Here is a 25,981-nt window from a genome sequence, read left to right as displayed (position 1 = left end):
AAATAAAATCCTATGTATTACGTGGAGTTTCCAGAGTACAAGTGTACCTAAGCTATCAAAATAAAGTTCAACGCTGCTTTCCAAATGTAGAGTCTTGCTTTTTCATGGTTCAGTCGTTACAAAAGGTGAATTTGACATTCTTATGCACCAAGTGGCACCATCAAAATGTTTATAGCTTAAATCATTTAAGGCATCCTGAAACCTAATCTCAGTGCAATATTAATAGTAAAAGCCTCCTGTGTAAATTGCATCCTCAAGGACAGTTAATATTTCAACAATTCACACCATCAATAAAGTGAGGAAACAAAGCAGACTGTCCTTCTGTAAGAAAGTTTCCCATCCCTTACAGACACGACTCAGATGGAGAAAGATATGGACATAAAAGCAACATTAAGAGGATGGTACAAGTGGCTGTTCTAGGAAGAGAGAAGGTCAAGAACTTCATATCTTAGAACTGGACCAACAATTAACTCTTCGATATGTCATCAATATTATAATCAAGCTCTAAAATAGATAGTAATTTATGTCACATGGGGTTGACCTAAAATCTTCCAAAATGTTTTGATTTGGATAAAACCAAAGAAAAGTTGCAAAGCGTCCTCTAAAATGTGTTTTTCTTCCAAATCGTTGACAGCAGAATGAACAAAACATAGACAAAAGTAATGTTTCATCACCCAGCGGCTGGCCTGTAATTTTAAAGCAACCCTGTTTTCATAATAGCCATCTCACAATATGTGAGATGGCTATTATGAAAAGGGGTTATTATGACAAGTGATATACTGACAAGTCGCCACAGTATGTAAACTATATCTCCCAGCCTGTGATATATAGTTTCAAAGCAACACCAACTAACCGGATAGAGACTCTGGGTACAAACATACCACTGTTTCAAATCCACTTCCTGTGTGTTACAGTCCCCCTTTCTACAGAAAATACCAACCAAGCAAGCGTGATGAAGACGAAAATCAAGCAAGATTTGTTTGGACAAATCATAAAGCAAGACTTGCCTGTTACTTATGAATGCTGGATATCGCCTACAGCACTGAGAGTTACACTGCCACTGACTTGTATGTAGTCTCTTCCCAAGGAAGAGCAAGACTGTAGCGAATGGTATAATAATTAGAGAGCATAGAGCAGCACACTACTGACCAGCTGCCAGGAAGCTTTTCTTATCCTAAAATGATGGACGTAGTTCGGAAATACACTGTATTGCCAAGAATATTCTTAATCATTCTTAATTCTTAGGGTTAAAACGAATGTCAGCCCAAATTATCCGGCTTTAACAGAGTCAAATCTTTTGGGAGGTCAATGTCTGACCTCATATTTGCGAGGTCAGACATTGACGTTGGATGAGACTTACAGATTGAGGACACCAAACTTTCCCATCCATGTCTTTATGGACTTTTTTCCTTGTGCATTGGTGGACCATCATGTTGGATTAGGAAAGGACCATCCCAAACTGTCCCCACTGGAACTAAGGGGTCAAGTTCAACCCCTGAACATCAGACAGACAGTACAATCCACCAAACTTTACACTTGACAAGGTTCAATTATTCTAGCAACTACCAAACAGAGACCCATCTACTGGATTTCCAGATAGAGAGGCATAGGTTTTCACTTCAAGAAACATATCTTCAGCCCAGTGGTGGCATGTGTTACACCACTGCATCAACACTTTGCATTGCTCTTGTTGATAAAAGCACGAATGAGGCTATTCGGCGAAGGGCCCCGTTCCTCTAAGCTCTCTGTACACTGATCTTGAGCTAATTTGTGGTCCATATAAAGATCATTGATTAGTAGCTACAGAATCTGGATAAAGTTTTCAGTTTTGCACCACAGCATCCACTGACCTCGCTCTCATAAATGCTTGAAGAAGCAGGCTGCAAGCCTAGGGTCTGCAGCCATGGCAGTGGGTGAAACATCTGAATTCAACAATGTTGTGGGTTTCCAAAGACCTTTGGCAATATTGTAGATTTACAGTAAAAACAAAAACACTGCTTAGAGTAATTTAAAACTAAAGTTAGCAAGCTAACAGCATAAGATTCATCAGTTTAAAGAAAGGATTCAACAATCCTCTATTGTCTTAATATCAAACCTCAAATTGATTGAACCTCAAATTAGGTTGAAAAACCAGTAGACACGTTATAGCTTTGTTTTAAACGAGACTGAACATGTAAGGTTTGTAAAACCAGTGAACAGATTGGATGTAACCTCTCCCTGAGCTTTAAGAAACTGTCAGTCATAAATAAAGAGAAAAAAATATGTTAGCTTTCAGGTGTTGTTGGTTTTCTCTGCTCACATCAACACGGCTGTTTTGTTTTTAAAGTCAAGGGGAAAACCCAACAAAAATGACAGCGCGTCTGATTTTCCTCCAAACCACACAGTCATAATTTCTTTAATGAGGCTTTGGGGGAAAACAAAAAGGAAATGAGTGCGTGTGTGTGCGTGCGTGCGTGTGCCCTTGTCTTTGCATGTGTGTGGCAGAGAAAGTGAGAGACGGGGATAAAAAGAAAAGGAGGAGAAAGAAAGTGGGCTGAGACCGAGGGCAGCAGATGCAGGGAATGAAAAGCCGGCTGTGGTAAAGTGGAGAGAAGGTGATGGGAAAGCTTGTGGGAACAGACGCCGGTCTTGCATCCCTGCAGCCTCTCTCAGCTTGGCACAAAAAAGGCACACACACCAACCCCCTTTTCAGCTTAGGCATGGCCCAAACAGCCTGCCAACGAAGCAAAGCGCTTCCACTTAACCATATCAAAGTCAGACTGGCGCTGCACTTAAAGAAAATAAAGAAAAACTTTTACCCCAGACGCTACACAGGCAGCCTGCGAGGGGAAAAAACAAATTGCACAGCATGCTGATCTGTTATCTGGATAAAACTGCAAATATATTAGAGCAATGTGAATGCAAGACAAGCCTTTGATCAGCGTGAAGGAGATGCAGCTGGAAATGCAATAATAGCTGAGAGCTAAAAGGCGTCCTAGCAGGTAGAAAAATGGTGGGACACTTTAAAGACAATGGACTGGATCCTTTGTTTGTTTGTTTACTCTTATTTAACTGACAGATTCACTGTGGGTGGCAATGATAACCTTTGACCTTCATGATCAGCAAAAAATCTGCAAAGGAATTTCCTAAAACCATCAGGCTGGACCTCATGTTTCAGCTGCAGAGTGGGCCTCACCAAGGAGAAACAATGTGCACACCAGTCAGCGAATGCACCATTTCTGAAAGCTAACGTGTTGAAAGCAACACTCTTTTGTGTGGAAGTTTCTACTAAGGAGAGCTGAATAAGTTTTTCTTAGAATAAGCCAAGTGTTGGAAGCTTGGAGAACGGAAGCGAATGGCATGCTCACTTTTCCTTCAGGCTGCTGCATAACAGGAAGCTGAACATAATACCAAGATGGCTTTCCTTTACACCTTTGCAGAGTCTGCATCAAAAGTCATGTTAGATTAGGAAATGTAGGCAATGTTCTGGAAATCTGACAGAATAAATCTGGAGGGGATCCCCAGAGACTGATGTTTACATTCTGCAAAGCTAGCTGTGCTAATTGTGCTAACTAGACTAATCACTATTATAAAATGTTGAAGATAATTTATAATAAACTCTAATCATGTTTTGAAATTAGAATGAAATGCTATTGAAGTGTCACACTGATTGCCCTCCCTCTCACACAGTTTGACATCTCCTCTGGTCCCAATATAAATATCTGATGACTGCTTGTGACAGAATAGTGTGGTATACATAGACACGCATTATAAGATTTACATACAGTACTAAAAATGTTGCTTTTTTTCTATATATGTTTTAAAAAATGAATTAAGTAAAATCAATATTGCTCTACATAATTGTTTGGAAATTGGTCACAAAAATGATCAGTGAATCTCTGAATCAAAGCATCCATTTTAAATAATTTTGTTTAGCTTATTTAGTTGTAATGGTTCACAGGTGGAACAGGGGAGAAAACCAAACAAAACATTGATTTTGAAAACTGGCAAAGTACTAAATATTTACCATCTGCAAAACCAGAAGTATGAATTAAATTACTGCCGGCTGTTGTCCGTTTGCATCAGTCAGTTCATGCATCGCCTTGATCTACTAACCCACTGCCCCAGAGAATGGAAGATCTTCCCTCTCCACAGCTGTGTGTGAGAGGGGGAAAAGGGAGATTTCCCTCCCTGATCCTCAGAGACGCTTCCCATCCAACACGCTCTGCATGTATCTGCACTCCCGGATGCTTCAACTCACCTCTGCAAAACTTCACCAGTAATAGCTGCTCCTCAACTGCGTCTCTGCCCGGCTACCTGCGCCTGTCCATCCATCCGTTACCAAAAAAAAAAAAAAAAAGAACAAAACAAAAAATAACAAAAGAAAAAAAATTAAGTGCGTCTTCGCTTTCAGCGCCGAGGCTTGATTTTTCTTGCAGGATTTTTCCGGCGCAGCTTTAGAACAAATAATAGAAAGGTTTACGCCAGAAGAAGCATGGAGCGGTGAGTAGGTTATCGTCGTTTCGTCCCTGATCATCAGACGCCGCAGCCAGACGTCCACACACTGCAATCACTGAGCCGACCCGCACACATTCCAGTTTGTGTTTGAGGCGCTCCTCCTCAACAACGGCGGACCAATCAGAAACCAGAGATGTTACCGAGTGGGCGGTACCAGCCGGTTTTATAACCCAGATCTGAGAAGAATAACCCCGAGACTCCATCATGTGGTGAAGGTGGTGGGGGTTGAACATCATCATATGTGTTTGTCCTTTTGTTATTTCTCATCCAATATAAATCAGGCTGAATCAAGCTATTTTTAAAGCCTAAAATTTAAATAAAACAATGCATATGGTAAAATAAGAAGGCTTCTAATTTCAGACTGATTTTAATTTAGGTAATTAATGCAGTATTTGCAATACATCACTTTATTTTACATTTGCATGTACAAAGAAATCAGGTAGTTGTTTCTAAAATTTCACATCATTATTGTTTTAATTTTAGCTAATGGTAACAGACAACATTGTTCTGCGCAATATTTCAGCAATCAGCATCATTGGCCATGTCACAGCTGCAGTATGCTATATTTATTTGACTTCATTTCTTTTTAGCGCATATTTCAATTCATCAGCTTTTACTTTGATTTAGTCAGACTTTTGGCATCTTGCAATGAGAGAAAAACCCTTTGGGACTTTAATTTGTTCACATCCAGAGAATGAAGAAGTGTTTTAATATCATAAAGTCGTTAAATGGCTCACAGAGCATAATATTCTGTGATCCAGTCAGACTCCAGAATATTGACCTTGCCTTTCTAACTTGTGTTGCTGTGACCGTTGTAAATTGGAGACCTTTATTAACGTGTTGGGGCTTTTTGCGGCTGGTAGTGTTTTGTCCTGCAGATGCCACTTTAGGTGGTTATAGTTTCAAAAGCTTTATAACCAACAGACTGACAGTTATTGTGGCTGAAAGAATAGTATTTAAACAGTTGAATTCCAGATTTACACATTTTTAAAAAATCCCCTAGCAACTGAATCCTGCAGCAGAACAGACAACTTACTCACAACTAAATCCTGATTTGGAAAAGCAAAGGATGTATGCCAACCACAACCTCAATATCTAAAGTCAAATCGAGTCATTTTCTTTAAACAGTTAAACACAGCTCAAATATCTGTACTTAACTGGAGCAACGAGCTAGAGAATAGAAAAAAAGATATCTCCATGGAAGCGCCATTAATAATCAGAGTGTTTTTTTCACTACGGCTGTTTTATAGTTGACTAATTTAGTTCCACTAACAGTCTTCTATACAACCTCCCTTTGTGAAGAAGTGTGGATGAATGAAAGCCATAAAAATACACTGTTGTGCCATTGAACTACTATAAATTGCTGGACTATTATAAAGAATCTTTGCCAGACAATGCACATACACTAATAAACCTCAGTACCTCTATTACTTCCAGGAGGTTAGGTTAGGTGTGTCTTCAGGGGGAAATGACATGCAGCATAGGTTCTCTTTAAACCCATGATTCCCAGCTCTGGTCTTGGAATACCCAGAATCCAACATGTTTTAGATGTTTCCCTGGTTCTAAACATCAGATTTCAAAGAATGGGTCTTTATCATGTTGCTACAAAAACTGAAGAAATATGTAAACATTTAAAGCATTCAGGTAACTGACCCTGGAGGATTTGGAATTGGAACCCGCGGCTCTACTCTCTCTTTAGCTTTGAAGGGCTAAAACGTTATTATCTTATTCGGGATAGTGCATCTTTGACAGGTAATAGATCTGAAATAGTACACTTTGCTCCTTTTTCTGCCCACTGGGTTCATTATCTGGCATTACACAGTTTAACAGTAAGGTGTTTTTTCTATTTATCTTAATCCACTTTATCTCAGGCAGAGGGATGCTCCCTGGAAAGCGAGGAGCAAGCACAGTAAATTACATGAAAGGAATCTACAGAGAAAAGACAAACATCTCCATCTTTAAAAGCAGCAAACAGTGTAAAGCACAGTTACTGCTATTTAAAGTGGAGGAAAAAAATTTCATTTCTGCAGCTGGATTTTGAGGAGTGACTCATCTCAGTGTGCTCCTGCCAGCATAATTGGACTCCATAAGTGGATATGTTGTTCCGCTGAGTCCATACAAATCCGATTCACCTCACCCTTCCACAAAGCGACGGGAGCAGAAAATGACTTGTCCTTTTTAATCCATCATTAGGGGCAGACGGGACTTTGAAATAACCTTAATGGGAAGGATCAGAGGTGCTCAGGCATTCAGTTAAACTGTTTGAAAATTAACTTTACTTTGGGATCAAATTCTATTATTTGTGTTCATAAAGTGCAAAAGTGAGAATGCATTACCTTCATAATTAAAAATAAAAGAACAATAGCTCCAGAAATCTGGTTAGAAATTAGTAAGAGAAATACAAGCTATCTGAAACAGCTCTAATGACTAGAAGGGCATGTTTCATAGATTTTATACCATTGTTTCCCAATTTGTTCTAAACCCAATGCAAACCTCCCGGGAGTTCTGCAGTTTTTTTTTTTTGTGTGTGAGCACTTCAGTTTGAACACCAGTATCCACACTTCCACAAACACACCCCCTCTTTCTCTCTTATTCAGCTGTTGGACAGCTCAGCCTGTAATTATGGCTGTCATCAGCAGCCACTGACCAGCAGCTATATTTATGGGGGGGAGCCAGCATGTTCAGACACACTGCAAAGAGAACACCATGCACACATGCAGTCAGTAAACCAAAGAAGAACAGCTGCAGGTTGATCTTTAAGCAGAGTCTGTCAATGAGAAACAAGCAGCAGGTTCTTGTGGATACATCTGAGTTGAGATTTATGATATCAATTTTCTCCAGAAAATGTTTGCAGGAAAATTCCCTAAATAAATCGTACAATTTTGTACCATCTACAAGACATGAACAATAACTAAAGGGAGCATGTCATCACACAGTAGAGCCAGAAAAATGTAAAAATGTTGAAAGCATGAAGCTGAACTTTTCAAGTGTCAACGTCTTTTATAACAGTGCTGTAGTGTGAATAGAACTAAGTCGGAGTAAATAAGGGAAAAGATGAATTTTTTCTCATCTATCAGAAGCAATTTCTCCTTTGGACACACTGTGGAATCCTGAATTTAAAGAAAAGAACAACCAGAAGCAGTGGAAAGAGAAAACAATTCAGCTATGACCAATAACTGTAGGAGGGAGTCAACAGTCAGACCACTGCAGGTGTCGTTTGTGAGCATAAAGTTTGTAAACTAAGAAAATTCATTAATTAAAAAACTAAAATGAACAAATTTCCAACTGCACTGATAGAAATGTAACTTCCCTTATATCCACCACATGTGTCGGATGGCTTGAAGGGACTTTGAAGGCAAATTGTCTTAGAAAAACAAACCACATATAAGACTTAGAGTTTCATTTGACCTTATTCTGCGGTCAGATGTCCCCGGAATAACATGTGACATCTACATTACTAGTTAAATGCATAAAGTAAGACAGACTGATATTATGAAGAGTAAAACTTGCCTTGTCATTGCATGTTTCGCAAATTTTAAGTGGGCTGCTTAACTTGATGGCTGGGAGAAACATGCCAACAAATGACTGTCCGTATCTGAGTAAATATCGTAGGTGAAACTGGAGCAAAAAAGACTGATGTGAATTCATTTTTAATACAAATCGCTTTTTTGCTGAAGCAGTCAAAGCATGCGATAATGCATAAAAATCTAAAAAGATGTTAAAATGTAACATTTTAGAATAAGAGGACAGACTACTAAAGTGTAACCTATCTGGATTATTATTATTATCATTATTATTATTATTATTATTATTATTATTATTATTATTATTATTATTATTATTATTATTATTAAATAAGATAATTTTAAATGAGCTTGTTTGTTTTTAGGATTGTGACACTTTTTGCCTACCATACTACAGTCACTTCAGTGTGTTATATTTGGACAGATTTAAAGTCTGCTTTCTAAATCAGGGCTCCTTTTATTTGTTTTCAAAGTATTTATTTGTCATTTTAAATGTTACTAATGCAATAACATTGCACTGTTAGGTTTATGTGTTCAAAAAAATTTAAGTTGATATAAATTTTTTTCAATTTTGGAGCTCTCTATTGAGGGATAAAGCTCAGATGGCATCTTTTGCAGATTGCTCATGTTACACTGGAAAAATGTGCATTTCTGTTTTCACCTGTTTATTATAATATCCTATGTTGCAGCTGCATGAATATTTTTCACTAGTATCCAGAACTTTTGTTTTAGTTGCTTTTAAGAAACGTTTTTGCACAGGAGTCAGAAAGGAAAGCCGACTTTAGGGCAGAGGATCAAAGTCTAAAGCTGCACAGACACAGCTGATGGTGAACGTGTGACACTGAAATATGGGAGACGCTCACTGTCACCTCTGCTCAGGCTGATTTATTGTCAGACACACTGAAAGCTCTGCTCTGTCTTTACTGCACTAAAATAAACAAACAAAAGCTATGCTGTATTTGTGTTGTCTACCATTTTATCTAGATGTACTTATTCATATATCTCCTGTCATGTATTTGAGTGTGAAACACAATCATGACTCAGTTGCATGCTGCGTGGTTTGACTGCTTTGGACTTTAATGACAGCTGGCATGTGGCAGGTGGAAGCTCTCTGCCTTAGAGGCAACACATAGAAGAGAACATCAACAACAGCATCACACACACAGTCACAGAAATCCCTCCAAAAGAGCAAATGAGACATTTTCCCCTGTTTCTTCATAACATTGTAAGCACATCTTTCATGCTCAAGTACTTAGCAACTGGGAAATTATTTAGTTTTTTTTGCATTTTGCAGTGTGTTCCAGTGCTCAGATGCTGTTGACTTTCGGCAGCATACTTTAGTTGAAGAGTCCAAATACAATGGCTGATGCCACTAGCAGAAAGTGTCAGTGAACTGCTTTCAGTGATATAGAAATTTCTGCCCCCTTTTTTAGCAGACCTCTCTATTGGCAAATACTGCATATTTTGGCAAATACTGCATATTTTAGATTTAAGTTTAACCATTTTTTTTATTTATTTTTTTTTAAAAGGTAAGTCTTTACAGATGGTTTATGTTGGTTTAACATTTTTATTTTATTTACCACAAACCAACTGGTGAAAATGCTTTTATATTTGTACAAGCCCCAATGCCAAATATATATATATATATATATATATATATATATATATTATATATATATAATTATCTAAATATATATATATATATATATATATATATATATATATATATATATATATATATATATATATATTATATATATATATATATATATATATAAATATATATATATAATTTGCTGACCTCTGGGACAAACAATATCCAGTTCCTTTCCCGAGGAGTACCACCAAATGCAGTTTGTTTGAACAATAAAAACCTTTATATATATATATATAAATATATATATTTTTTTCATAACTGAAAAATTATCCTGAGTTGCATTTGACTTTAAGACACACATACACTGAGGCTGTCATATTTAAAAAAAATGTAATTACACACAACAGCATTTGGGAAACTTGGTATTGAAATCCTCTCAAGTCGCTGATGGCAAGAACTGAAAAAAAAAACCCCACAATAAATGTTCATTTTTGATTATACAGTGACGTTTCAGTCACACGTGGGTAGTGACTGAAGTGTTAGATGCTGGATGGATGTTAAGTCCTGAGGTACTTAACAGTTTTGGGAGTAATTTAGATTTACCAAGGGCCTTTTATTTAACCGACACATAACTAACAAAAGAAAGTTAAATTACACTGAACATCATGTTGGTAAGAAGAACACCATTTCACTAACCAACGCTGGTGCTCATTTATTTGAACTTGCGACCAGTGTTGAAACATGTCATCTCCAGACTTCTCCAAAATGTTTCTGCCTTGTAAAGATTCCCAGGTGGTCCGCCACGCTTCTTACTGGGAACAGTTACCTCATCGCAAAAGAAGATCCAAACCACTAAATGTGAACCTCACACACCCTGTGTTGCCCTCAAAGCAATACCATGGGAACCATGAGAGATCTGAGGGGAAAAGGCTAGGAGAAGGTGGAAACTTCATGCAGGCATCTTTAGCCAAAAAACCGAGACAATCTTTAATTTGAACAGTTTTTTAATTTGAAGACAAACAGGCAAATTTCTGCTGTTGCATCACCTTTCTTGCTGAATGTTGCACCATTAAAATGTACTTAAAAAGGCAACGTGGAAAGCAGGCAAGCTGCCTCTTTCTCTCACTGTATGGCCTCTCCCCTCTTTCAGGGAAAGCTGCAGAAAATAATGATTGGTGGAGTGTGTTGGGGCTAAAGTAGGTCAGTGGAGCTAACTGTCAGAAGTAGAAAGAGGGAGAAGGAGGGCAGTAAGATGCTGGCTGCAGTAGTTCCCCTCAGGTCAGAGTTTTTCCCACTGCTGAGCGGCGAGTGACGCACAAACTAGATCTCAGTCATATTAGTCTGCATGCTCTGCGTGTGTGTGCTGTGTTGCTGTGGACACACACAGATGAAGGCTGCCTCCAGACTGTGGAGGTGTATGTGGGGGTGGACTGTCAGTGTTCCTGTGTTCATGATAAAAAATGATGCACATGAGTTTGGAGACAAAAAGGTCAAACTGAAGGGGTTTTAGGACCATTTTTCTACTGACAAAATGGCTTTTGTTTGGCATTAAGGAAAGTGTGGGGCTGCTTGGTAAGTGTCAAATAAAAGTTAAGGTCAGGCTGACGGACAGCAATAAAAATTGACCGATTTATGAACTTGCTGCAGGGAGAGCTCTTCTAGGGTTGTTACAGTCGCAGTGCACATTGGAGCCACAGCTTGGCAGTAAATTGAGGGATGCTTACAGATATAGGGGTCACCCACTGGAAAAGAAATCACATAATAAACCTGCAGTGTATGGATAAGAAGCTGCTTCATTCATAAAGAAAAAAAACCAACCCTGTTTTCCTTACAAGAAAGCCCTATAGTCTAAATTGCAGTTATCCCAGAAATGTGAATATTTCCTACCACTGAGCAACACTTATTATTTAATCCTATGTTTGATCAGGATTAAATGATTAAACACAAATAAACACACTAATTCACTAAAAACATTTCCTTAATTTGGTTAAAAATACCCGTTACTCAACTTCTGCAGGTCAAATTTAAATACAACACTCTGCATGTTACAGTAATGCAACTGCATCACTGGTTAAGGATGCTGACCTCTGCTTAAGGTTAGCATCCACGACTCTCTGAACATCTCTGAATCCATGCAAATTTACTAAAATGCTGCTGCAATTTTAGTACTTAGCGAGAAGGGAATCATTTCTGCCCAAGGATGTTTCCATGCAAGCAGGAGGAATTTCACTATAAGGACACAGGAGTTTCTGCACCTCCACCATCAGTTACCCTTTATGCAGGATGAGCATCACGAGTATTTCCTTCAGGTTGGAAGCGGCATGAGAGGATGCAGGTGAGGCATTTTTCTTCACAGTCTCAAAATGTATGAGTATCTACCCCTAGCTTGAGTTTCCAGACCTATTCTTACAAAAACCCATCCAGCGTGTTCAATAATCATCTCACTGTATTTATTGGTGTGAATGTCATGGATTAAGTTTGCCTGCTTGGTGAGATCTTTTTAATGCCAGTCAAAACATTGGAAAAATTCAAAGTGCATACATCATAAGCTCAAGCTAATATGAGCTTAAAGTGCTACTGAACTGATAACTGGTTGCTTTTTCCTTGAAAATCACTTTTATTTTATTTTCAGCTTTTATTCCCTACAACAGAGCTTTTCCTGCTATGAGACAAACCAATCAGGTCAATCCTCTGTGGAAAATTTAATGATAAGGCTTATTTGTAGAGGCAAGAGCTGAAATTAGGCTCATCGCTATTTCGTTTGTAAAACTGGATCGGTTTATTGCAGAGTAATGCACCTGCTTTCCCTCACTCGGCTTTTCTTTCTCTCTTCGTCTGAGAGCCTTTTAACTCCAAGGTGTTTGATTTATACACTTGAAGCAAGTCTGGAAGGTCTCCTGAAGGTGAACGAGTCACAGAGACTCGCAAACGTGCAAGCTCAACTAAATCTGGTCCCCATTACGCTGAGCAGAACAGCTAGGATTACAGCACACACTCACACACTCACACACGAACGCACAGTGAGAGTGATTCAGATCTGTGGTAAAAACCATTATCACTACATCACCTCTTTTACAGCTGCTAGCAGTTTTATATATAAATGCTATAAAGCATCCATTAAATGAAGCCAACCTCCCAGGTTTCCAGTCCAAAGAGCACAGATCCACTCTGATCCGACGCTCTGGCTGGCAGCTTGGAGGAGGATACTGTTTCCTTCACTCCATAAGGCAAGTACAGACAAGAGTCTGAAGGAGAAATGGATTTGTGAAATTCAGCCCATCTATAAGTCTCTCTGCACACCAGACCATTTCCTTGTTTAAAAGGTTTGTGTTATACAGCAACGGCTCGGTTTGAAATAGTCAACCCCCAGGCTAAAGCGAGTGAGATGAACTCTCTGTTGCCATAAGGATGACACATGATCTCATCAGAGAGGCACAGCTCAACGGATGTCATCGAGTTTCCATAGCAAACAAACTCAAATTAGAAATCCAGCGAGGTTTGCAACTGACATGAAAGTGGGTCAGTTTAAGCATTTAAATGCCCTTTCTTCTGTGACCTCATTACTGAAGGAATGTCGCTCTTCCACTGCGATCACTTGATAGGAGAAGAATTCCTGAACGGTGGGAAATAAGACCTTACATTTGGCCTCTGGCCCAGTAAAGAGCAGCCTGCATGTCTCGTCATGGTCTGATTTATGGGTTTATTCTATGAGTCTCTGCTGCTTTTGGTGACAAACTTTAAAGAAAAGCCCTCAAGCAAAGCAGAGATTGAAAGCTGAGAACATAAAAAGTGTTTCTCTGTTAAGGTGTGGAGTTACTTCAGAGTTTTACAGCAGCTTCTCAACTTGCAGCGGGGTGCACTGTGTAAGTTTAGAAATGTCATGCAGGAGAAAAAAAATCCTTTATATAAAAGATCGATTTTGATTTGCACGCAGTTGAGTCAAATAAATATTTTGTCCCTTTCAACTCACACAGGACCGTGGCTCCGGCATTCTCATGATTGGTTATTGACACACAATTAACTTTTCAATTACAGGTTATCCTAGCCTCAGTTTGTTATGCATATAAATCACACCCGTCCACGGAATCCTCCTGGAGCTCTTAAAAGACGTCAAAGGCAAGACAGAAGATCTGTACGAGGCTGGAATGAGCAAGAAAGACATCAGCAAGAAGCAATTAAATACAAAGTGATATTATTGAATATATAAGGTTTCCTAAACCAGTTCCAGTAGTTTCTTACACCATTAGCTATGTTAGCAACTCATTCATGTACTTGTCATTTCCTTAAACCTGCTGCCTCATCTTTCAACTCTATTACATCATAATGTTTCAACATTACCTAACTGAGTCCAGGTTTACCCAATTCATATGGAAATTTACCCTGAGCTCATCCAGAATGATCAGTACACAACTACTTGGAAGTATCTTCTTAAAGATCCAAAACTTCTGGGATCACAATCACAAAGAAAACCATTTGTAACACAATATGTCATAATGGTTCACAAGTGAACATCAAACATGGAAAATTACATGTAAGAAGGAAAATGAGCACCAGGTCCCCCTGAACACACCATCCACATCTCAAAATATGGTGGCGGAAGCACGATGCTGTTGGGATGCTTTTCTTCAGCAGGGAAAGGAAACTTGATAAATAGTAGTCCTGGAGGAAGACGAAATCCTTAAACATACTGACATTCATAAACTGAATGCTTTAAAATAAAGAGAGAGGGATTTCAAACTGACTGCGCTGCAAGAAAAACCCTGAAAGATACATTAAAGGAGGTTAAACAGTTCCAGGAGCAGCAGGACGATCTTTATTTGTACACTAATTCAAACGGGTGTTTTGAAGTGGAATCTGTTTCCTTTGTGCTTCTCTGAACTTTATCTAAAGTTCATCCTGCTTCGAGGCATCTTAATAGTCCAGTAGTGTTTCCAGCAGCGTTTCTCACTCGTGACTGAAAGCAGCTCTTCATGCTTTCTGACCTGACCCAGTTAGTCAAACACTGGCTTATTTAGACACAAAACACCAACATGCCACGTTCAACTGTGGCGCCATCGATCTCATGCTCAGCCATTTTTTTATTTTTTTTCCCCCGCCGTCATTAAAGTCCTTTGACTGACTCCCTCCTCGGGGACACATTGCTCTCGAGTTCTTCGGCACACAAGCGTAAAATTAGACCGAACTCAGAGTCTCTGAGTTTGTGCTGAGGAGAAAGTGGGCGTTAAAGAAACCATTGTGATTATGTTTGGTCTCAATGCAGCTTCTGTGCACTTTTTCACCAACTGATAGAATAATTTTAACAGAGGCATGTTTCTGAAGGGGATATTTACCATGTGTGGGTGTGTGATAAATGTATGATATAAAGCAGAGCTGCGTTTGTGTTAACTTGTGTGTGACAGCATGTTGGAAGTTGAGTTTCTGTGGAGGTTTTTTTATTAGAAAATTCAAAATAATAAGAGTTGCAATGTAGCAGCTACTTTTAGGAGCTATTTTCAGTGCAAAATTTAGAAAATTAAAATAAAAAAAGTCTCTCAGTGTTGCAGTTGAACCTTGTCCTTTGTGCTGTTCTCCGCATCCAAAAAGCTTTCATCAAATATCTCTGGCTGGTTTTGCAGCATTCATCAGGAGAGACGTCATGATTGGTTAAAATAAATATTAACAATCATTTCCATAATCATTGCCATCATTGCATCATTGATCATCTCAGGTCCCGGACAAATCCAGTAGAAATCCTGTGGGACGGGTTGAAGAGATGAACAGGGTAAGAAAGCAAGAGTGTTTACACACAAATACTAAAAACAAAGTGGTCAGCTTTAAGGGTGTGTTCTTCAAAATAGCCATTTTGGGCAATAAAAGTTGAATTTTTACAGATCCCTTCCATTAGTGCCAAGTAGGGAAGGCATAGTAAGTAACTACGAAGTGTTGCTGGTTACTTTTCAGTATCAATTTAATATTTTTTCCGAAGAAACATTTTCCTTGCAGCAGGGTGGGGGAAAAAACACATAAAAAATACAAAGGCGATTACAATAAACTACTGGAAAACAGCAAAAAAAAAAAAAAGAAAAAAAAGGGATGTACTGAGTAAATGACAAGTGCCCACATTTTCAATTTATTTGAATTATGCCCTGAGTAGTAAAAGTTTTTTCCATCTGTTGGTCCAAATTGCGAAAGCAGAAACATTCCAGTTTATATGCAGAATATTTGTTTCATCCTTAAAAACTTTTGTTCTTCCTCTTTGTTCCCCATAAAGCCTCCCAGTTGGGAAGTTTTATTCTACTCAGCGCTGCCAGCACGCTGGATTTGATGTCCCATGTCGTGTTGGCCGTGACAAACAAGACACTAAAGTCTGATTTGGGCAAAACGTCCAGACTGAAAAGCCTCACAATAAAATATAATGTGAATTTGCTTTGGATCCTGCTTACATGAATCGGATTTGATGTGGTTCAGTTTAGCTGGATTCCACCAGAGGTAAACACGGCGATCTGATACAATGCAGCAGCCAGGATAAAATGAACGGAGTCACGCTGGAATCACATTCCTACATCCAAATGAAAGGATTTGTGCGACATGTGGCCTTCACCCTGCGAGCCCCATCTTCATGTCTCTGCTTTGATGGACTGAACTCAAAAAACATGACTCAGTCTGTGTAAAAGCACACTACACTGTTTTGCTCATTCATACATTCTGAATTGATTTACTGAGCGAATGGGATGAAGCGAAGCCCTCCTCTGCCTTCTCTGTTCAGGTCAGGGTAATCATAATTCAGCTCATCGTTACAAGCTAGCCTAACCATGCCTTACCCAGCCAATTGTCTCTGAGGGTGTAGCAGTGACAGCAAACATATATCACACACTCCTGCTACTAAAAGTGGCTCTGAGGTCAAGGCCAAACAAGGTTATATCTGCAATCTTTTCAAAGGCTTTCTTTGCACTAAAGCATCTGGTTAAGATTCATTAAAATCCTCTATTCTACTCTTTAGCTTGAGTCCATTTAATGACTCAAGTGAGATTTTGTATTTATTTTATTTAAATTTTTTACATCACTAGCACCCAAAATGATTCTTGTAACATGCAACTGATGCGTTTCATTGATTTCCACTTCACTTTTAGTAATGTAAACAAAGTGGATTTTTTAAGTTATTCTTAAAATACCATAAAGCAGAAATGTACCTGTTGATAAATTTTATCCACAATTTTGCTCAATTCAAAATAAATAAATAGACCTAACCGAGAAAACATTCACCTTTAAATTTTAACCTTCGAAAAGTTTTAACTGCAGGGATTTAACATTTGTACTGTGCAAATTTACCTGAATCTCAAGGTAAGACAGAAATAAATGCATCAAACTAAGATAAAATCATATATAAAGAGATTATTGCTCTCTAAGGTTCAATTTGTTATTTTCAAGGTCTGTAAAATGTAAATTTCTGGGTCTTTGACAGACAACAGGCCACAGTTAAATCTAATCTTCTTCTGTTGCCACTGTTATGCTCATTTTAAAAAGAATCCGTTCTAAATCATTGGTTTTGACTGACAGAACCCATTATTGTATATTTTATATTTTCAAATTATGCTCTGTTGTCCATGAAGTTGATTTAACATGATGAAGTAGAAACTTTCTGTAAATGGATGCACAGTTTGACCCCTTATGGCAGCCCAACAACCAATTAAAACCGCAGTGGATAAAGAAGATTTACTTTGGCCATAAATAATACAGCTAATTCATATGAAGACGGTAGGACAGCTTTGATACGTTTTCATTTAACTTCACTAAAAATGAAACTCCTGATTACTCAAACACAAAGCAATGCTGAATAATTTCCATCGCTAATCCAGAGAGCTAATTAGAACAGAAAATATAAGTGATCCACATTCTGCAACCTTCAGATGTGTCTATGAATAAACACTCTGATGCCCAGTGGCCAATTTTATAAGAATCTGTGTGCCGTGATTGGCTGGTCTGCCGCAGAGCGTCATCTGGCGGAGCACCTCCTGGCTGAGCTGTTCAAAGCCAACGTCATATTAGCGGCAGAGGAAAATCAGTCAAAACTGGGTCAGAGGAGACATCGTCACACAGATCACATCCAGTGATGCAATATCAGAGAACATCCTCATGAACTGGCCATTTGAGATTTAAGAGCCTTTCAATAAACCTTAATTGTAAATGTATAAACATTTAGATGTGTAGCTAAAATGTGCTTGTAGGAGTATGAAAGGTATACATGCTGCACTGTCTGCACAGCCTTTGTCGCTTAAAAGTGGTTGAGCTTAAATGAAAATCCAAATTCATTTGGGAGGAATTATTCACTCCAAGGAGCAGCAGTAAAATGTGTTTAAATTAGTTTAATGAAGCATTTTGCCTCTGTTGAATAACAACTTTGCAAGTAGCTAGTACACAAAGTATCAAAGGAATCTCTACTTTAGTTGTTTAGAATCTTGAGGAAGATTTAATTGGTAATCCATGACTCTGCTTTCCTGAGGTATAAATATGAGAATGGGAATGATGAAATAACAAAAGTATCTTCTGATCTACCATCAGAAATACATTAATACACATTACAAGCACTCAAACTGCAAGTGTTGACTTCCACAAGATTGAGCTGTTGCTTCGACCAAAAACAAAACATAGATTTGTGGAAAATGCACATTATGTTCATTTTCCTAAGCATAGCTGAGTATTGGTCATGCTGTGCACACTTCCATTTCAAAGACCCTGGGAACATTGTTAGTCATGACAGTACAAAACTCAATGTGAAAGCTAACAGAAGATCAAATTATTTCTGCAAATAAGAAAAGTAAAATGCAGTTATCTCCCTCGTAGAGATAACCACACATTAGAAAACATTTCTGCGTGCCCTACGTGTATTTTTGTTGTTGTTTTGTTTTTTAATGTCTGAACTTTGATATTTCATGAAAGATCATTATTGTCGTTACCAACGCAAGAAAAATGAAAGACAAAACCAACATTGTTCAGGTTTTCTGAAACAACACTAAAGATCTTCTGGTTATTCCATTGAAATCTTTGTCAATTGATGGAAAGAATATTTTTGCAGAACTGTGTTGCTAAATGAATCATGCATCAAATCACTAAAAACAGTCTTTTGTCATGCTGCATTTCTGAAGGCTTATGAACTCTCAAGGAAAGTAGATTTTTCTGTGGTTTAAAATGCCTGTTATACGAGAACGCCCACACTGCAGAGGGCACGGCTACTCTCCGCTTTCTAAAAAAAACAGAAGACTGAATTTTAAAAAAAAAACTCCTAAGAAGAGGAACAGGAAACAAGCGGCAAGCAGAATTAATTTCCACAGAAATAATTAGACTCATTTCATGCATAGATGGGTTATTATAAATCCCACCAGCAGCTCATCCAATAACTCATATTTCTCATCCCGCTGTCTAAAGTGAATTTCTAATTTTGGTAAGTCTAAACTAGTCTGTAGCAGTGAACCCCGCCCACACAGCTGAGGAGATCCCTCTGGGTCGCCATTCAACCATCACTTTTACCCTTTTCCTCACCCAGACAACAACTCCGCGTCACAAACCAACCAGTGTGACCACAGCGACCCACGCGAGCGTCTGCAGCTGCCCACCAGTAAACCCACACTTGTGTCCCAACACTTCCCAGCTGACTCTTTGGCAAGCCTACCGTCTTCATAGAAGACGTCCTCCGCTTCTTCACGCATCATCTCATCCAGGTCGTCCTCTGGAATGTCGGTCACAGCCATCAGTATTCCTGCCCGTCTGAGAAAACGTCTGGGCTGCAAGAAGGAATCAACGCTGCCCCGGGGCCTCTTCCCTCCGATCCACCGGCGGGCTCCTCACACGAGAAGAGAGAGGACTGGGACTGAGCTGAGCGTTCTTCAGCTGTCTGCACAGCAATGTGCGTGTGTGTGTCAGGTGAAGAGTGGGTGGGTGGATGCAAGAGAGGACACCCAGCGACCTTCACCAAGTTTCAGCAAGAGTGCCGATTTCATAACATCCTGTGCAAAAGCTGAAGTGAGAGTGTGCCGTTTGGAGAGCACTTGTACGAGTAAGTGGTGCGCATGTGTGTGTGTGTATGTGTGCCGTAAAAGGAGCGTCAGTAGAGTGTGTGCATGCGTGTCCACATCCACCGTACAGCTCTCCACAATGAGTCAGCTCAAGAGCTTGGTGATCAACAGGAATAATTCGATGGCATGTTTTGAGCCGGCACAAACATGCAAAGAAGGTGTGAAAGTGAGAGTTTAGCATGGTGTGTGAGATATGAAGCGTCTCTGCTGGCCATTCTTTCACAACCCACCAGGACTCATGGGACAACAGTGATTGCTCTCTCTATTTTTTCATTTGGCCCACTTTGAGGGGGCTTTGGCAGTGCCGATAACGTCTGGCGTCATCTGCTGTTTCTGAAAGCTTCCCCAGAGCGGCTCAGGCTGCAAGCAAACACTCTCACCTGTTCTGAGCAGAAAGCAATTTAAATCAGGCAGAATATTCACCAAGTACCGTTAGTAGAAAGACCTTTCTATTGGGTTTCAGTAACAGAGTTTGTACCCCTTGACCCTTGAACTCTGCAACTAAAACTGCAGAGCAGCATCACACTCTGTTCTTCTCCATGAAGTCACATCTGTTCAATCTAGACATGAATGATGGCTTTTGAAAAAGAGAGGTTTGCATAACTCCTGGGACATTTTCTTATTAGTCATGTCCAGTCCAGCAGCGTAGTTCTCAGGATTGTTGTCTGAGTGCCAAGTAGCCCAACAGATTTACTTTCACAAGAGGAGCATTTGATATACAGAAAAGGGTTTTGGTTTATTTAAATTGGACTGGGTGCAGAAGTGAAAAAGAAAAGGAGAGAGGTGTGGTGAAAAGTTTAAAGGGAAAGAAGGAAATAGGATTTCGATTGTCCCGGCTTCTCTGAATTTTCTTCCTCCTTTTTGTGAAATCCATCTCTTTTTCCCTTTACTCTCCATGCTGTTTCCCTGACTCACCCGATTTAGACAAACCAATTTGAAACCAAAATAGAAACTAGGCCTCAAGTCAGTTCATTATCACATTTCCCTCAGACCTGCCCTCCTCTGTCACTGCTTCCCTTTAAAGCTGAAGCTCATGGGACCAAACCTGTCCGCAAACTCATTTTCCACAGAGCGAGTTCAGACAACGTCTTTAATATCAAAACCATCGTCAGATGCTGACCAGATCCAAAAATGAACGTGATGATCTTGTGGACAGAGCTAATATTGTGAATATTGTGTGTAATGTTTAGAAGAAAGGGAATGAGACAGCGCTAGTTACTGAAAGTGGAGCTGAAACTGCGGCAGAGGTTGAACATCTCAGGCACCCAAAACAGTTTTCTAAATTAGTTTTTTTCCCACTACAAAAATTTTAGTCTGAGCAGCCGCACCTAGCACAAGCCATCTCCTCTAATTCATTTGAACTGCTGGTCAACAAATTCAAGGATTTTAAGTTTGGGTTGCGGCAGAGAACATTGGATTATTCAGTTTAAAGCTTTTGCTTGGCGCGCAAAACGTAACCGACAGCGTCCGGTTTAGGATTTTCAAAATAAAAGCTCCTCCAGACTCAATACATACAACGGACATATTTAATTATTTCTTGCGCGGCCCGGTAACAATTGGTCCATGGACCGGTACCGGTCTGCGGCCCGGTGGTTGGGGACCACTGAGCTACACCACAACTCCTCGTCTTCAACATTTTAAAACAAATCTATCGATATTGGTTTATGTGAATCACGGGTCCAACCTTTTCGCAATAGAGCTAATTCAAATGGGTACCAGTTTAAAACACACAGTTTACCTTTAATTATATCACTTAATGATTAATAATTTATCTTGTTTTGGAACAGCCCTATTGACTATGCATATGGTCTTCACGGGAAACTTGGTTCCCGCAGGCACCATGTTGGTGATGATACTTGTTGTAAATCCTTCAACAGCCCCATACACTGAGAAATCAACACCAAGATACACATTTACACATATTCTTCTTTAATAAATTGATTCCATGTTTATATTTAAAGGTGAGCCTGACAATAAAATAGTGATTTTGTATTGTAAAACACTGAAGATAAAAATCTGCAGTGTTTTATCATAATTTTATGTTACAGATCACCAGGACAGAGTCCTGCATGTGTAGTTTAATCTTTATATATGTCCAGCTGTTCTGTGAAGATCTCAGAGATTTTTCTTCCCATCTCAACAAACTGCGTCATGAAGACAAATGAGCACAGCAGAAAGGTCAGGGAGAAAGTAGTGGAGAGTTCACAGCAGAGTTGGTGTCATGTTTTATATGGTTGAACCTTGGCCAAAATGTACACAGGAACCTGGGAGGATCATTGTGAAATTTGAAAAATAGGATAACAAAAGTCCCACCAGGTGCTTGAGGGGAACAGGACATGAACACAGGTAGAGTCAGAGAAATGGAAAAATCCAGCAATGAACAATGAAAACCATATCTATTGGATGTTGCAAAAAAAACTTAAGACCTGGGTGGAGATTCACCTAGCAGGACAACGATCCTAAATACAAATGTTTGTTTTGATCAAAGCACGATAATGTGTCAAAACCTAAACCCAACATTGAAGGTTCACAAATAATCTCCTGTCAACTTAAAAGAGTCTAAGCTAATTTGTAAAGACAAATAGGGATAAACTTCTTTTCGTATTTAGGCAATGTCAAAAGTCTACAATGCAAGAACGTTCTGCAGAAACGATCGACCTTAATAACACATAGACATGCTGGAGGTCTGTTGGACTGTAAAAGAAGGGCAGCTCCAAAACATCACCTGCTGACAGCATGAACCCGATGCCACAGACACAGTTCAAGGAAGAAGAAGGACGGGTCATGCAGGCAACTAGCAGAAAAAACCCACACACACACACACACACCCACGCCCACGCAATGACACATGCACAGCACAGCCTGCTGTCTTCTGCAGCTTCATCCCACTTCCATCTGTTCACTCCTAAAACCAGCTCATGTCCTGGTGATTAAATCATGACTCATCTTGCAATCACACCCAGAGCTACCACAGGACTGGTACAAACACCACACAGATTACGTCATTCATATTTCATGTTTTCATGATATCCATTAACGTTTCTTGTAGACTTCAGTGAGGTCACATTTGAGTAACATTTAGTCTTCTGTGTTTCAGTGACTGGAAACATTGTCACCACAGAGAAAACTGCGTTTGCAAATGCAGCCGGACTGAGATGCACAGTCAGACAGCAGCGACACCAAAACACAGTCAAGTTCGGACACCCGCTCAGCACATACACTTGTATTTATGTCTCTCTCAGTGCAAAGAAAAGCACAATCAGATCCACTCGGTACAATAGTGTTGTTTGAATGCGGTCAAACAATGCAGCTCTTTAGCATCTCCATCCAGCCAGATGATGAGTGTCCCAGGAATGAATAGGCAGCTTCAGCCTCCTACACATTGCCTCCTCTGGCCCTGAATATATGCATCAGAACGCCTGTTACTGTTTACTAAAATATCAGTTATTAGAACTGCAGATGTAATGTGCTGTTGCATGCAGGCTAATGGTGTTGCATTAACTCAAAGACATGCAGCCTCTTGCCTTCTGTTCCCGTGAGAAGGTAAAAAAAAAACAGTGTTTAGTATTCTTACAGTTACGTTTTATATTTATGCTAAATCTTGCAACCACCTCACATCTGTGCTTGTTTTCACCATCATAACCATCTTGATTTTTTTATGTGTTATTTGTTAAGGTCATGGATTGTATCTTAGATTATGATTGTTAAACAAAGATGACTTCCTTATGTTTTTAAACCCAATATATTAACTTTATATGGGTTGATCCAAGAGTCGTAGTTAAAAATGTTGTGTTGATGTAATGTTGATGCCATCTCCTGTGCCATAGCTTGCACTCTTACACTTGTCATGAACATGAAGGAGTCTTTGTGAATGTCTATGACTGTTCTCACCATGTGTCATATGGTAAATAATGACACTTTTAATGCAAAATTACATTAAAAGTGTATTAAAAGCACATTATTTAGTCAATAATGACACTTTCAATGCAAATATTAATTAAAACTTGTATTAAAAGTCCATTAAAATTGTCAGCTTTGCATTAAAAGTATCATTATGTATCAAATGACACTTCATTCACGGTTACAAACATTCATAAAGACTTCTTCTTCTTCATCTACAGCTGTTATGTTATGCTTATGACAGTGTCATGTCAGTCTCATGCACACCCTGTCAAATAAAGCTTTACCCATCCCTTAGTTGCCACCTGGGCTGCATGTGTAAGGCCCTGAAGGATGTAGGGCCAGTATTATGTACCTTACTGCCATGGCGATAGACTCCTTGGGTACTATCTTACTTGGAGATTAAACTGTGCATGCAGTGTGTCCTGCAGTCTCAAATGCATAAGAAGGTGAAGGTGTGAGGGTATTAGAAAGCCATTCTGCTGCTTACATAAAAGGAAATGTGCTGCAATTTCAATTCACTGTTTATTTTCAGTAAAAATAAATTACATCTCACTACCAGCCAGCGATATCCTGATGTTTACTTACACCTTTTCTCACTTCAGAAAACTGAAAATGTTTATGAGTTTCAAGCATGACTACATAGAACAGAATGTCCAAACAATGCAGGGTACTTAAAGTGCAACACAGAACACAGACCATTCAAATAATCATGTGGAAAATAAATGCCCAAGTCCAGACAACGTGAACAGATTTTTCCTGCAACAGATCACTGGTGGCATGGAGGGGGACGGAGAGGTTGACAAAAAAAAAAATAATAAAAAATTTAGTACATTTAACAAGACCAGAGTGACTTTTTTTTTTGCTTCAACATGGCAGATATTTATGAAAAACTCATTTTCTGTTTAACTATTTCCAAAAGGTGAATGTGAATGACAGAGAAAGAGGACAAAACTTTAATATTCTCTCTGTGTTCCTGCACAAATTACAAAACTGGATGATTGAAAAGGGATGACTGGTTGCCCGAGTAACAATGAGGAAGCAGAGAGCATAGCAAATACAGTTAACTGCGATGCTTACTGCTGCATGTATGATCCATGCTGCTGATAGTGACCACTTCAAACTAAAACTTTCTGCAGCTAAATTAATAACAGTGCAACTTAGAACATTACTACATACATGTCTATCAGCTCCTCAGGCAACTTTATGAGAAAAATTGCATAAAAACATCAAACGGTGCAGACTGCAGACAGAACAGCTTCCATAAAGCCTCGTGCTGGAAAGAACAACACATGATGTTCCACTTTAACAAACCAGTAACGTCTGAGAACATTTAGCTGGTGCACAGACCAGAGGGAGTTATTTGAAAACAGGCAAATTTGTACAGATGAAGAGTAACTTTACAAGACAACGAATAGCAAATACCTACTGTACTCATATCGGTATCTTTTCATCCTCACATGGTGGAAAGTCCTGACTCTGCGATACATTTCACTAAACTCCCCGACTGTGAGCTTCCTCAGAAACTGCTCCTTCTAGTGCTTTTCCCCAGCTTTTATTTCTGGCCTCTCTCCCTGTCTCTCCCTGCCGCCATTGTATTTTGTCTGTCCTGGTTTCACAATTGCCTCCTTTTCTCCTGTCCTTTCACTCTGTGGCTGTCTCAGAGTGCACAGAGGGCACCAGACAATGACAACAATGCAGCCGCTTCTCTCCAGCTGTGAAGACTGGCACCGCACAGATGGCAGAAGCGACGTATGCGGCCCTGCTCCCAGCCTGCCGGCTACACCTGGAGGGAGGCGATAACGCGCCGCTGACGCACTGAACCGGATGAATCAGTAGACCACAGCATGTCTCTGCGCTGGTCTCTGCAACTCCATATTTATACATATGTCCTACAGTGCAGTTTCAGCACAGCGGTTTCCTGGGCTTTTGTTAGGTTGCAACCACAAGCCTCAGAGTATATATATATATATATATATTTTTTAGATTTTATGTGATAGACCACCACAAATTGAAAAATCGGAATGCTTCTGCCTTCTAAGACCCAAAATTGCTGCATTTACAGTTGAAAGTCTTCTAGCGTAAATCCATATTTGGACATTTACAAAAAAAAAACAAACAAAAAAAACAACACTTCCTGTAGTTTTTCTTTGTAAACAACCAGAGTTCTGGAAATGGACAGTATCTGGAAACACACGTATACTCAAGTCACAAAATCTCAATTAGATTTAGATCTGGACTTTGACTATGCCTGTATATTAAGTGAGTATATCTAGGGTTGTTGTTGCCTTGTTGTGAATGCGAACCTTTAGCCTAGTGTCAAGTCTTTTGCAGTCTAGTTGGTTTCCCCATTAACTTGACTGATGCATTGCAAGTCATGCATCCCCACAGCATGATGGTGCCACCACCCAGTT

General features: G+C 39.3%; 1 protein-coding gene across 4 annotated transcripts in view; it reads right to left on the bottom strand.

The window, feature by feature from the left end:
* Positions 1–25,089, bottom strand: part of ripor2 (RHO family interacting cell polarization regulator 2) — a 70,175-nt gene extending 45,086 nt beyond the window's left edge. The window contains exon 1 of one of the 4 annotated variants that reach the window (XM_044137917.1): positions 24,997–25,089. In XM_044137917.1, coding sequence (XP_043993852.1) covers positions 24,997–25,057 — 61 coding nt within the window. In that variant the 5' untranslated portion in view covers positions 25,058–25,089. Of the gene's footprint in view, positions 1–4,240; positions 4,600–19,264; positions 19,611–24,996 lie in introns of those variants that run through there. The other 3 variants (XM_044137916.1, XM_044137919.1, XM_044137918.1) reach the window with 3 other exon arrangements.
* Between the last annotated feature and the right edge of the window lie 892 nt (positions 25,090–25,981).

This window comes from Gambusia affinis, linkage group LG14 (genome assembly GCF_019740435.1).
Source record: "Gambusia affinis linkage group LG14, SWU_Gaff_1.0, whole genome shotgun sequence".
NCBI classification, from domain to species: Eukaryota; Metazoa; Chordata; class Actinopteri; order Cyprinodontiformes; family Poeciliidae; genus Gambusia; species Gambusia affinis.
This window is presented reverse-complemented; position numbering and strand designations above follow the sequence as displayed.